The sequence below is a fragment of the Limanda limanda genome, chromosome 2 (genome assembly GCF_963576545.1).
Source record: "Limanda limanda chromosome 2, fLimLim1.1, whole genome shotgun sequence".
Classification (NCBI taxonomy): Eukaryota; Metazoa; Chordata; class Actinopteri; order Pleuronectiformes; family Pleuronectidae; genus Limanda; species Limanda limanda.
In genome coordinates this window covers 18,563,422-18,578,681 of record NC_083637.1, presented here as the reverse complement: position 1 = coordinate 18,578,681, position 15,260 = coordinate 18,563,422, and the positions used below count along the sequence as shown (strand labels likewise).

The 15,260-nt window shown below is 39.4% G+C and overlaps 1 protein-coding gene across 1 annotated transcript; it reads right to left on the bottom strand.

Moving 5' to 3' along the window:
* Positions 1–12,586: 12,586 nt before the first annotated feature.
* mchr1a (melanin-concentrating hormone receptor 1a) lies at positions 12,587–14,588 on the bottom strand. Its single transcript, XM_061067303.1, has 2 exons — positions 14,531–14,588; positions 12,587–13,608 (listed from the first exon to the last, which is right to left on the bottom strand). Exons 1-2 carry the CDS (start codon positions 14,586–14,588, stop codon positions 12,587–12,589), a joined length of 1,080 nt encoding a protein of 359 aa, XP_060923286.1.
* Between the last annotated feature and the right edge of the window lie 672 nt (positions 14,589–15,260).

Below are 15,260 nucleotides of genomic sequence, written 5' to 3'. Positions count from 1 at the left end.
ACAAACACAATATCTATATTCTTACTGTAATGTGAGTGTTGAAAGTCAAACATTTATTAAGAATTCTTCTGGTTGTAGCTAGACGTGCTGACTGTTTTGGTTTATCAGAATAAGCTGCAGTTTGGGATTAACTTCAATTATTCAAGGTTTGTTTAAAGTAAAGTGTGGCTTTGAACACACAGCATTGACTTGTCCCAATGTAACTACAGTTACTGCTTATTCCATTTTAAACCAGCAGTCAAAAGGGGACATATTTTGCCTTTTCAATTTGTCCTAGCTCAAACGTTGAGTTTGTAACAGATCTGCAAAATGAAATAAGCCCAAAGTCCACAGTATAATGAGCTAGGAGCTATGAGGGTAGGAGTGGTAGTCTGTAGAAGCACTGATATGGAAATCTTTATTATTAATGGGCCAAGAAAATGAAAATCTACCGGGTCCAGTAGGGCTTTGTAGCTAACCTCTCTATGGTAATTGAAATGAAAAGACAAAAATTTGGGATTTTAATATTAATGCAATATTGACCCTGAGAGGATGTTTGAGATAACTCCAGTGAACTTTATTGAATGCATTCCATTTTTTTCCTTTTAATCTCCACTCTTTTATTATTTTTTCTCAGATTGCGATTTTTCTACGCTATCTTGTTTCATAAACTTTTCATCTGTGGGTATATGAAGGTGTCGACAGTGCTGAGATTTTCTCCTGGCTCAAAATGCACGATGTGTCCGTGTCCTAGTTTGTCGTCAAAGTGACAGCTGTCGAAAACTTGATGGTGAGGAATTTAAAGCTCAACCTTACAAAAATACTCACACTTACGCAGTCCAGCTTCAGCGGAGGAGTGCTGGTAATAGTTCAGCCTGACACTGACAGCATATGGGCAGTTAGAGAGAGAAGTGGAGATGTGGGTGCAGAAAAGCACAGTTTTTCAATGTGCTTTGTTTTCTATCCTGTAATTGCCCCTTGCCTGAACAGTCTAAACCACGGAGGACTAAGAATGCCTAAATGGAAACAAATCCAATAAAGTAAAAGCAAAATACACATTCTAATATATTTTTCCTTTTTCTGTTCGTTTACTTTAATAAGCTAAATTACTGATAATCGTGCCAAGACGACCCTGCTAATTGTGCGTTGGTCGTCTTCTTGCAGCACATTGTAAATGTAACTAAAGGTTCACTCAACATCAGTGTCCCTACAGCTGCAAAGGAAGCTCTTTTATTTTGAAAGGCTTTTCTGCCATCCACTAATGCCCCATGTTCAAACCCAGACTGTATTTAAAGATGGACGGCATGATTCCCAAAACTGAAGCCGAAGCGTCTTGATCGCCCTCTGGTGGCTAGCTGCAGTGTAGTTAATTAACTCCGCCTCCTCCCTGGCAGTTGATGGGTCACGGACCAAACTTAATAGTCAAAGTGCATGTTAATTGAATTGTTCTCAAAGATGATTCATTGACAGTACTTCTTATCACACTGATGAAAGTCAAAATGTTAATTGTTCAGGTAAATTTAGTTTGACTTAATTATTTGATTCTATTAAATGGGCTGAAACGTCATGATTGACAGCTGGGACTGATTCTTGATTGACTGTCACCTGTATAGGTGGGACGTCGCTGCCGCCAGACTCTGGCTCCAAATGAAAAAGATGATATTTTGGCTTAACTTCTGGATAGTGGGAGGAAACGTGTCATCCATCTCTACATACAGTCTTTGATCCAACCCAATACCTCGCCATTTTAAATCACTTTATATTTGGTATCGGCATGTTTATGTTGCTCTCTGCTGGACGACATGGAAATATATTACACCCACTCCTCTCACATCTTTGGTTTATTGGTTGTTGCAGGAGGGGGGAAATCTAAATATACTAAATACAAATTCTTACTTTTTTGATTCCTTTTAATTTAGGCCTTTTAAATATCAGGTACAAATCGGAGACGTGGACTTTTGAAGGTTGCGCTTTGCACTTTGTCTTTTCACATAATCAAATATAGTGTTATATTTCCAATGGTGAGTTAAACTACTACTACAGACTTTACTGATCTCAGTGTGATTCAATCCATTGTAAGAAACACAGGGCAGAATGATAGTTCTACCTTAAGCCACTTTACAGCATCTGCCAGCGTCACTGGGAGTGAGGTACGTCCCTTGAGCTCACTCACATTACTGCTGGAGTAGAGCGGAGCATTAATTTAGTTTTTCCCAGCCCAGATGTCCCCGGCCACTCCATTAATGCAAATGGTTTGTTCTATAACAGCATAACAAGCGAACATGATGTCCTCACTTGCTGCTGTTGGGACATTTTGATGCTGTGTGTCAAATTTCCAATGATGACCTCTTGGACTTTGCATTTGGATATTTAATTTGCACTTTCCACACACATGGGAATGTTTTTATCTCGTATCTACCCACATAATGATGGATACTCAAATTACAGTAGTTACTGTGATGCAGCCCTCAAATCGTTTTTCTTTGGGAGAAATTATACCTGTGCCATTGAATTTACATCAGCGTGTTGACCCATGTTGGATGATATTTGTAATTTAAATGGGGAGGAAGGTATGAGCTTCTGAATGCTCCTGGACAGTATTGCCTGTTGAAAGAGCATGTTATTCAGTTTCCCTTTTCAAAAGCAGTCTCTAAGAGCAGCACAAATATAGGGTCACCCCGTATAACATCAACAACCAAATTTTGAAAAACTCAAACACAGCCAGTGCCCAGACGATGTGGTTTGCTGAAGGCCAGTTTGATCTGGAAATGTTGAAGCAGGATAAAGTTGACTCAAAAAAACACGAACCTGTCCTTCTTATTGGGAGACGTTTTATTAGGGAGTCTGAAAGGATTCAAATGAAACAGCACAGTGTGATATAAGGGACAGATTTCTATTCAGATCTTCAGTGTGTCACTCCCTGTTATTTAGTTGTAAATAACAAACCTTTTTTTGCTAAGCAAACAAGCAAGAAAAGATAATTTATAATACAAGCTTAAATTCTCCCACTACATGAATTCCCTTTGCCTCTGTCTCTCTCCTCAACTCCCTGTCAACAGCACCCGTAAATAATCGATAAAAGTGGCTCTCGGCTCCACATGGGTGGATCATTGTTTAACAGTTGTGCATCTTTAATTACTCTGCGGGGGATTGTTACTAATGTCTATCCAATGATTCTTTTCCTTCTTGGTGATAAATCTTACTTCAGGCAGTCGCTAAATTATGGATCCACTTTTTACAATTTTCTGGGGGGCTAATGTTCTCCTTTTGCAGAATCTTTCTATTCCTGTAACAAATGAATATTTACGTGGCTTGTCACCTACTGAAATGTACGTGTGATGTAATGAGTGATATGGATCAGCTGAATCAGACAAACCTTGTACACACACCACGTCTTTTTTTTACCAACACTTTCATTGTGCTGTAAAGGGTAACAGGTGACTGAGCAATAATAGTTGAATGTCTTACTCATTGGTGTTGGTCATTTGCACAAGGTTTATAGAGCAGGAATAAAAAAATACATTTTGAACTACAGGTTCAGACACAGTTTTGTCCTATACATGTCAAGAGGCATTGATTGAGGCTTTGTTGTTGGCACAGCTGCTTACCAGGAGATTACCGAACCTTAGAAATGGAAGTGGTTTGGAAGTTTGCAGAAAAATAGCAAAAGCAAAATAAATGCAAACATGCCCAAGGCTGTTCTCTGAAATGTGTGAGAAACAATTTATTTAAGCATTCAAATTAAATTTTCTGAAAGTAAGCTGTTAAATACTTTGCTTCAGCTTCCATGTCTGAACAACCTTTATCTCATTATGGTAATCATTAGTTAATAATTCTGAATGAGAGCATGTGCTTAGATACAAATTATTATAGATGCTGATTATTTCCTTCACCACAACACAACAACAGTGAAATCTTGACTGTAAAATAACACACCAAAGTGCAGACTCTTCCCTGCTATTCAGAAGTATCAGATAATCCCTTATACAGAATGAATTAAACTCACTCATATCTTATTTTTCTGCGGATCATAGAGCAGTACATTACAGTGTATTTGAGAGATCAATGCTGTTAAAATAGAACATATTAAATAGGGACACAAAGTCTGTATACATTTTAATGTTTGTTTATATATTTTTTTCTGGCTCAATCCACATGAAGCCACATACACACAATGTTTACGCTGCCAAATTGAGCACTTATGTGTAAACACAATTTTTGTCAGATGTGGGTTGAAAAGGTTTTTATATGCAAATTTTTCTACGTTTTATATAAACATATATAAATCTGTCTATATTTGCGAATACACACAGACAGAATCGTGTGTGTGTGTGTGAGAGAGAGAGAGAATAAATATGATTATCATTGAGAAATACCCTGTGGTGTGTACTGACTGGGAAATAAAATGAGGTTGTGCAGTGTATTTCATATTTTTACAAAATGGTGTTTTAGGTTTTCTTTTTGCTGTAAAACACAAGGTTCTTCCTGAATTGTTCTCTGTACATGACAGTGTGTTGTTTTTATTTTTCAATACAAGAAATAAATAGACTTTATTTATGATTACGATCCACAGCTTTTAAATTCTCCATCATAAATTCTATTTTAAAATACACAAATCCTAATCAAAATGCAAAAATGTTTTCTTTTTGTGTCACAACACAATGTTATATAAAAACATGTAAGTACTGTAATTATGTAACCTGACCTGAGCCTACATGTTCATTTTAAGTACAAAAAGTATGATATTGTTATCTGGAATATTGTTCAGCAGAATTATAATATATATAAATAGAAGTAAATTATAAAATTATACAGGTACACACTTGTGTCTGTACTTAAGCTAATTTTGTAATGAATTAAATGAAGTATTTTTTCTTGACTTTAAATTTGTTTGTAATAAGCAATTTTGTTGTTTAACAGTCGCTTGTTGCCGATAGGAAGGGAACTTTGAGGGTGCACTTCTCCACAGACTGGCTGTAGATGTTTAGTTAAACGATGATAAACACTCCATTTACAACTTTTGACGTACTTGTATTTTATTTATCACAAATTGTCCTGGAACTATTAAATATCTCTATTTTTAATATGAATTTGTGCCTTACAATGGGCTAAAAATGCCTAATAACTATCCATTGCACACATGGAATAACATAACAGAAAAAAGACATACCAACAGATATGTACTGCCAAAGATTATGTTATAAGTGAATACTATATACTTACACAATCATATGTATATATAATTAATTCTAACATATAGTTTGAATTATGAGGTAAAAGGTAGATATTATTCCTGTCTTGGACATTTTGCAGGTTTGGTTTTTAACACCTTACATTTATGGATATACGGAGCAGAACATGCATCTGAAATCTTGAAATAAAAACATAATGAGGTTATTCATGTACCTGAAGCCTTCAGCCAATCAAAGTAGTGTTGAGACATCTGAGAGGCAAGGTGCTGCAGCTGGAGGAAAACATCTGTATGGTCTGACTGCAGCTGGCTCACCCTGGTAATGTTTTAAAGTCACGTGACCTGGAGAAGTTTTGCAGCGCTGGAGGACAAACAATTTAACCAGCATGCATCACATAAAGTCAAATGCACCTAGTTCACCTCATAAAACCTTCTTTGTTCGGTTTATTGGTGGGTGGCAACCAACGTCAAGGTGTATTACCTCTGCACTGTGTTGGTTTCATACAGGCTCAAAACTTGTTAGGAAAGGTTGAACTATCCATTAGATAAACCTTAGTTGCAAAGAGTCCAAAAAAACCATAGTGTCTCAGAGTGATAACCAATCGATCTTGCGATCTTTGCGTCAATAACCTCTGTGCTTGCAGCTCGAAGGCATCCAGCCTGGGGAACTGCCCTGTGTGAATCAAGCGCCATGCTCGACTACAGGTTTGTTCTGCTGCTGTATAAACATAAACATTTCTGCACTGATCCTCTGCTGATGGTTTGTTAGCGGCTCTACCACTTTGATGAGTTTTCTTTCTTTCGACTGCCTGTCAAAATGTGTATTTCACCGACATCTAACGCCCAGTTTGTCCATAATCTCTCCGCCATCTGTAAATCTTAAGATAGCACAGGCACCTCTAATGAATGCAGACACTTCAAGTTCTTCTTTCCTCCTGCTGGGAGAAGCAGGAGGATTAAACCAAGTGACAAAGGCTGAGGAGGATGTATCTGCCAGGTGTGACGGAGGTGATGAAGTTGGTGATGTGGTCTTGGTGGGGGCACTCCAGCAGTGTGGATTGGCTTTGAGGCGTCTCAGAATGTCCTGCTGTTTCTCCTCAGGCTACTCTTCTGCTGCAGTTATTGATGGGAGCAGTGAAGACACGAGAGCAGCCTTTGTCTTATTTCCAATACATTTCCAGATCGAATAAAACATACCCTCACCTCTGTTTTCTAGCTGTGTACTTACAATTTTCATCCACAGGCTTTAGCCCTTTTCAGACATGAAGTCTGGAGGATGTCAGGAATGCCCTGGCACATTCACAGCACAGAAGTCTCCAAATTTTTGTTTTGATTATATCGATGTCTGAAATGTCACCTTGCTCCATCCCTGGGAATCCTGTTGGGGCTCATTCTGCAGAGTTTTTACTAGGGGGTCCGACGAAAAAGGACCCTAGAAACTCTCGCTCAGACGTTTGAATCATGCATACAGCCCTTCTGGAAAATGTCCAGAGGATCCCCGAAGTTCAGAGCAGCCTTTGATTGGCCACAGCTTGGTACTGTTAACATAATGGTCCAGGAGTCATCGTCAATCGAATCATTTTCGGTGACAACGTTGGTCAATTATAATCTGAGTTGCACACATGACTCATTCCTGTCTGAGGTCATTTACATTTCCAGAATCTAATAAGCCTCAACTGCAAATTCATTTTCAACTGCAAATTCATTTTCAAACTGATTTCATCCAGTCCAATACTGAGTTGTGCTGCAGGACTGAAAATCATTTGTCTCTGCATGACTCCTGCAGCACACACCTCGACCAGATTCTTGGTTTTAAGCCTTACAAGGCTGCACTGAATAGAAAGTGTATTATATTATACATCTTGACTGTCGTATGCACGGATGTGATTCTTCATTTTTAGGTTCTCATAAAAGTAGTTCAGTAAGACATTCAAAGCAAATTGTGTAACAACGTTTTGTATGCAAACGATGGAAATCTACCAACCACAGACGGGCATCGATATGTAAAGACAGCACCTACAAACGAGACGAGTGCACAACACTCCTCATTCAGCCGTAACACCCAAGGTTCAGTGGCCATGTTAATACGTGTCACTTAAGCAGCACTTCCATTATGCAACTCCCTGAGGATGTACAATGAGGAGAACAAAAACGTCTCCAGTTTTTTAATTCAAATAAAGCTATAATCAAAACCTTTAGCCATGCTAACAAAACTATTAAATTTGATTTAGAAAGTGCCTTTCAAGGGGCCTAAGGTCACCTTATGGAGTTAAGACTACAACCAAATTATGATGAATTAATAAAAAACAAGGACCCTAATGAAGGTTTTGTAATCGAAGGGGGGGGGGGAAGGACTGTGGATCTATGGGTGACAGTCTTGTAGGTAGGTCAGGTCAACCACTTCCACTAAAACATCTCAGCTATGACATTCATGGTCAACAGAGGATGATCCCTAATGACAGTTGTGTTCCCCTGACATTTCCTCTCGTGCCACAAGAAGAATAAATTTGATTACAACACAGAGTTCGACAAACTCCTGATTCGTGGTGATTCTCCGCCTCTTGCTTACCTAAGTGACTTGATGTTACGACAGAGTTAAAAACCAGACATGAGGTCTTAACCCACTAAATTGAGTGAGACCTTTTCCCATCTGCACCAGCGAGCACGGCACATTTCCTGCCTCAGCGTGAATGATGATGGTTTGTAAGAAAGTCACTTTATATGAACAAGTTCCACATCACTGACCCTGCACCCCGAGCATCAGGAAGCAGCTCGGGGGTTTCAGGCAATCAACTCAGTGTGTCATCTGTAATTTGATCAGGTTTCTGCTCGAGCCTTGACATTTCCTGCTGCTTCACTGACCTGATCAAAACAGTATATTTGAATAATGAATAATGTTTTTTAAAATATATTTCTGAAGATCTCTCATGAGATAAAGAATTAGTGGATATACCAAGGTCTTTTAAACGCTGGTAAACCCATTTAAAAAGAGAATCACCTCCTTAGCTATTGCCAGAGGGAGAGATTTCTGCTTTTCAACCCCTAGTACGTCATGTCCAACGTCACACACACTAACGCTGTCTCTCAACTCGCTGTAGAGTATTTTTTAACCTCAGAGACTTTTGTCGCTGAAGCAGAGGCAATAGCCAGAGGCTAGAGAAGCGGATCACAGAAAAGTCATCTTCCAGCAGTTGTCAGTGCACGTTCATGTGTTCTATCTGCATGTCTTTAGACTGTGAGAGGAAGTCGGAGTACCTTGGGAAAAAAACACCCAGACACTTGGAGAATATGCAAACTCCGCAAAGACAGACCAGAACCTGAACTTTCAAAAAGGTTCAGTAAGGGTCACCAACCTGGTCGGACAAATATAGGGTCGAGGGGACAGATGTAAATGGCACGGTGCACACAAAGTGTATCCGCTGGTGACTGTGGCAAACTGTCACTTGAAATGTCATTGCCTTTGGGTGGGGCAGCAGAGGCTTTCACCTTCCTCTGTGTTTCCCTTGTATTTGGAAACATTTTTATTTCGTTGCCTGAAAGCAGCAAGACAGAAAGTTCTGAGGAAATGCGAGAAATTGTGTCTTTTAACTTGTATTTTCTTTTTTTCTTTTCACTTGCTCATTTTACTGCTTTTACGTGTTCAAGTTTTTTATTAAAATGTTCCTGCTTTCTGTATAAGCACTTTTATAACCTAGTTTTTGAATTTGCTATATAAATAAAATGTATGATTTATTATTATTATTATTATCTTATTATTCATAGATGTTTGCAAAGGGTTTGTGGTAAACTCAGATTGTTTTCAATCAAGATGGTTGGTTTCCTTAACCGGTGAATGAGATTAGAATAAAAATCTGCGAATAATGGATTCATACAAGTTGATACTAACTTCAAGGTTCCATAAAGTACCTCAGCGGGTTCTCAGGCTAGAAGTGAATACTTCTAAAAGTGAATACTATCCTGTCAATGCTTCAGCATCACAGCTCACACAGTCAGATGTCCCTTTCAAAATGAGCCTTTCTGGCTTTAGGTATCTCGGGATCAGCGTAACAAGAATGTTAAACTCTCTTTTTCCTGCTAATTTCTCACCTTTAATGTCTAAAATTAAATCTGACCTCCAAAGATGGAAGAGCTTACCTCTCTCGTTAATTTGAAGAATTAACGCGGTTAAAATGAACATTCTGCCCAAATTTCTTTTTTTGTTCCATTGTTTCCCACTTTTCCTGCCAAAACAGTTTTTTAAAACAATTGATCAAACTATTTCTGACTTCTTATGGTGTGGAAAGGCTCCTAGGATCCGCAAATCCACACTTCAGAGATGTAAATTCAATGGCGAATGGCACTTTAGAATTTCCAACTGTATTATTGGGCGACACATATTCAAAAAATGGCATAATAGAGGCCTGAAATGTTTTAACGATCTTTACAAAGATGGTATTTTTCGCAGCTTTACAGATCTCTCAGGAGAATTTCATCTCCCACCTTCTCATCTCTTTCGATACTTTCAAATTAGACACTGCGCTAAAGCTTTGTTTCCAGTTTTTCCCTCCTCGCCGCCGACCCTACAGTGGGAGGTGCTTTTAAACCACGATCCACTTCAAAAAGCACTCATCTCTAAAGTTTATAATTAACTTCTGTCTTTTGATTGCTCTCCAGTGACTAAAGTTAGGGCTGCCTGGGAAGATGAACTGGATCTACACTTGGAGGATGACTGGTGGGACACTGCTCTTAAGAAAATGTACACAAGTTCATCCTGCGCTCGTCCCACACTTATACAGTTTAAAGTTCTGTTTAGAGTCCACTTTTCTAAAGCGCGACTGTCGCAAATCTATCCAAATGTCTAAACAAATGTCATGCCTCATCATGCAATTTAACCCATATGTTCTACTCTTGTCCGCTACTCTCTCGCTTTTGGTTGAATTATTTTGACACCATGTCAAAAATACTTTCAGTGATTATAAAAGTCTCCCCCCATGTTGCCATATTCGGGCTCCCAGAGAACCACAACCAGTTTACCTCTACTCAATTAGACATTTTAGCTTTTACTTCCTTACTGGCAAGACGCCACCTTCTTCTCCACTGGAAGTCGACTAAAGCTCCCTCTAGCACTCAGTGGCTCAACGACACCATGTCTTTTCTAAAGTTGGAAAAGATCAGATATTCAGTGAAAGGTAGCTCTAACAAATTTTATAATAAGTGGCTTCCCTTTCTTAAATTCTTCCATTCTCTCCAGTCCCTGCCCCCTGATTGACGGACCCCCCCCCCCCTCTCTCTCTTTTCTCTCTTTCTTCTTCCTTTTTATTTATTCATTTACTTATTCTTTTATTTTTACTTTTTTTATTTTTTTTATTTTTTTTATTTTATTTTATTATTTTTTCTTTTAATTTATTTATACTATGCAGCTTTAATACTTAATTATTACTTAAGAGAATTTTCAGTTATCTATCTATCATTATTTTTATTATTTTCATTGAGTTGTGTAATGTATTGTTCGCATGACCACATTCATGTGGTCCATAAAATAAGAAAAACATCCTAGGAGGAAGACTGTATATCTTACTCTTAATCCATCGTGATGCACAGTATTTTTATGGTGTCAATATCTCTATATATTGTTAATTGTCGTACTGAGATTTTGTGAGACCCAATGTAAAATTTGACATTGATTCCTGTTCTACTGTGCCGTACCTCCTAATAAAAATATTAAAAAAAAAAAAAAAAGTACCTCAGCGGGTTCATATAAATTTAGAGCAACACTTTATCTCGTCCCTTTGAATCAGCATAAACATGTCACATTTCAAAATGCCTTCAGGCAGAAATAAGCACAAAGCAGCTGTCTGTTGCTAAGTCGCGGTGTATTTTAGGTTTCGTTATCTGCTGAAATGGAAAAGTAATGTGATGACAATGACTGATTCCACTCTAATATTGCATGGCCCGAGTCTGTAATTTGTGGAGTAGCCTCATTTCTCTTTAGCACGGCAAAGTTGCACGAGCATCATCATCAGCAATGAAGCAAAGTTTTGACACCCACGTGCGCACCGTGTGGGATCGCAAAGACAAACAAACAATATGTTGGATTTTTTTTTTATTTCAACAAGTGTTATCGAGTCACTGCAGTGCGCCCTCTGCCTTTTTGAAATACAGTGCAAGAGAGAAGGCGATTCTTCTGACAACAATCATTTATGGCAACAAGACAATTCAGAGAAAACTAGGCACAGGCCAGAAAAGTTTGAGAAACGTAAAGTTTTGTATTGTGTAATGAAGATATCTTATAATGACATAAATAAGCTTTTCCAAATATAATTATACCATCATATATACATACAAAAATATGATATAACTTCAAAATGTACAGAACATGCTCATGCATGAATGAGGTGTCACATTGAAAGCAGTAATTGAAAGGAACTGCTGCCTCGTTATTGGGCAAGGTGAAGCTTTTCGACCCACCAATCACAACTCACTTCTGTTTACAGGTGCTGCATGAGGAGCTGATATCAGTGTTTGTGTGAATAGCAATTATTTTAAAACATTGAATTCTCTTCACATGGTCACATAGCCATTACCTTTTGGATTTTAGGTGTAGCTACTATTTTTAAACATTTTCGCTCTGTTTTATTCAAAGAAAGGATCACGGCTTTTCGTGGATAAAGAAAACAAACACAATTTGCTATTAAGCCTGACCTGTAGTGTTCAGAATAAATAAAAGGGCAATTAAAGTCAAAGGAAAGATATGAGTTCATGTGAAAATGTCTGGATTCCCTGTGGGTGGTTTGAAATGAAGTAATGGCAGCACAGAATATCTCCTCTGGGACATAGATGTGCTCGTGTCCGAGCTCCTGAACCGGCTTAATGATCGCACAGAGACCAGGGCCGACAGTAGGCACATATGGAGCTCATAGAGAACAATGCATGCTGTGAGCTGTGAGGTTCACTAAAGAAACACAGGCTGCAAAGGGCACGGCTCTGAAAAGCTGCTCAGCCCTCGAACTCACTGAGTGGTATAGATAAAGAAATGTCTCCAGACAATATGGAAAGGGGATGAATTTACCCAGGGTTGCACATGTGCAAACACAAGATTTGTAGAGAGATTTGAAATGATGGATTTCATTAGTATGAGCTCCACGTTATTGAGAATGTTTCATATTTCCTGGTTTTAATCACTAAGATAGAAACATGTCAGCGCCTAGTCAGAAGTGCAAACACACTGTCAAAATTTATGAATAATTGGAAATAGAAATATGTATCTGGTTTGTGCGGAGAAATATCAGACATGCTGTTTAAACAAAATGCTTGGTTGGAGTTGATGTGCTCACATTATTGTTTGTGACTGGTGCTAATGTTCAATATCCAAACTTATTGATGCAGCAGATAAATGGTGATGAAGTCATTCTTTGCTTCTTTGCCTCTGATTCTTATTCATTGTGGCGCCACATTAGATGGCATCATCTCCTGAGGGGCGGGCTTCTGCTGATCCCCCTCTGGGACCATTCGCACGCTCACGCTGCCTCCATCCGTGGTGCTCGGGTTCACACGGAACTTCCTGTTGACCGGACGTACGGCTCTGATGAACTGCCTCTTGAAGGTCTCACTAAGGATGATGTAGAGAAATGGGTTGATGCAACTGTTAGCGTATCCCATGCTAATGGCTATGTTGTACGCATAGGAGAACGCCAGGGTTGGCTTCTGCACCCCGAGGTGGACCAGCTGGAGGATGTAGTAAGGAGCCCAGCAGATGAAGAACGCAAGGCAGATGGCCACTGCCATCCGGGTCACCTTCCTGGTGCGCATCCTCAGACTCCGTGGAGGCAGCGGTGCCACACTGCTGGACATGTGTTGGAGCATCTTGAAAAACACCAGGCAGATTATAAACAGGGGCATGGCGAAGGCCAAAAAGAACTGGTAAAGTGTAAACCAGTATGTGTCGGTGATTGGGTTAGGCAGGAGGAGCGCACAGGCCACCAGTCCATCTGGTAGACGCATCAGGCCCGCGTACATCCACACAGGGATGATGGTGATGAAGGACAGACCCCACACGATGACGATGACCAGCGCCGCCACACAGGGTGTGCGGATATAGTTGAAGCGGATGGGATGGACCGTAGCCAAGTAACGGTCGAGGGTCATAGCAGTGAGGATGTAAGTGCTGACAATCTGGCTGTTGGAGTCGACCGCAGTGATGACTGTACACATTGTGGCTCCGAAGTGCCAGCTGCCATTGCCCAGCAACTGGTGGATGAGGAATGGCATCCCAAGGAGAAAGAGGAGATCAACAATTGACACGTTTAAGATAAAGATGTCCGGAACAGACTGCTTGGCGCGGCACTTGGTCTTCTTTATGATGGTGTACATAACGATGCAGTTCCCAAAGATACCAAGAAAACAGATGATGCCGAAGATGACGGGTAGGATGGCACTGCAATGACGGGCCCCATCTACAGCTGGAGGGGAGACGAGGAGGGGGCAGTTCAAAACAATGATGCAGAATCACACATAGCACTTTTGTATGATTGTATAGCTTCAAACAGTCGTCACATTATAAATTATGAACAACAGCAGCAGAGAAATAACAATATACTGGTCAGCAATTGTTTCAAATGCAGGTCTGTTATCACTGAAATAAGCACTTGTCAGCAAGACACACTTATTGAATTTCAGTATATCTCTGTGTAGGTTATGAGATAATTAGGGATATTTATTGAAATAAATTATCCTTTGGCTTCATTTTTATATTGCAGGTGAAATGAGTAATGTCATGTCCATAATCTTGATTGAGTAATTTATAGATATTTTATATGCTCTACAGAGTTATTATTGTTCTAATTTGGCATGACTCTGTAGAGACAGGAAAAGTCACATGAATATGTATGTTTGTGTGTGTGTGTGTGTGTGTGTGTGTGTGTGTGTGTCTCTCCCAAAGCAATTCAGTTTAATGGCAGATGATGTTGGGGAAAAATACAATTATTCATAAGAACAGGCCTAAAATAGCTCTGATATAAAGTGGAATTTCAAACACAATAGTCACATCATGTATAAATAATATCACTTAACCCACTCAGTCACTCTGTAATTTTCTTAGACTTGTGAATTTGCATTTCTGCAGTGGCATAGTTCAAATTGATGTGATGAGGGCAAGTAACAGTTCATATGTTTCATCCAACATGTCAGGCTGCTGTAGTAATTCACTGCAGCCTGAAATTGTGATCAGCTATAGCAGTTTGCATGATTACAAAATAAGAGACTGCAAGATGATTTTAGTTCAAGGAAGAAAAAGTGAATCCACTTGATTCATTTGATGATAAAGTGCTGAATGAAGTTATAATTCACATGACAAATATGTTAATAACTATTTGCTCGACTTACCTGGTGTTGTTGAGTTAGTGTGTGCGACCGAAAAATTGGAATCGTTATGGAAATCCATGGGTAAAAATAAAAACAGGTGTATCCAAGTTAAGAGGTGCCTGCTTTTCAAGTGAAACACATCTGGAGCTGCAGCAACAGGAATCAACCTTTCCTTCTCTTTAATTCCAGATGTTCTTGTTGTTGAGTCAGTGAGAAATAATCATTGTGAGCAGATGAGGGTGTTCTGCTCCCTCGGTGATGATGTAGCTGCTCCTGTAGTGAGAGCATCTTCTCTGAGAGTCTGTGCATGGCTCTCCCTCTCTCTCTCTCTCTCCCTCTCCCTCTCCCTCTCTCTCTCTCTCTCTCTCTCTCTCTCTCGCTCTCTCTCTCTCTCTCTCTCTCTCTCTCTCTCTCTCTCTCTCTCTCTCTGCGGAGCTGCGACTGCAGCCTTCACTCAAGCTGCTGAAAAAAAAACCACATCCAATAATTTAAGCCAGAAGCTGAATATTATTCAAAATCTGTCTCAGAGATATTTGATCCAGATCTTATTTTTGCGGTACAGTCTGTTTCTGGGTGAGTTTATATTAAGAAATGACCCAGCAATGAATAGAAGTACAAGAAAAGAAAAAGAAAGATGTATAAGCCTGCGTTTGCTTGCGTATAGGAGCAACAGGTTGTTACCACTTGGCAACAAACAAATCCATCCACCTCTTTGCTGTTGACATATCGGCAGCTGGAACCTTTTCTTTAC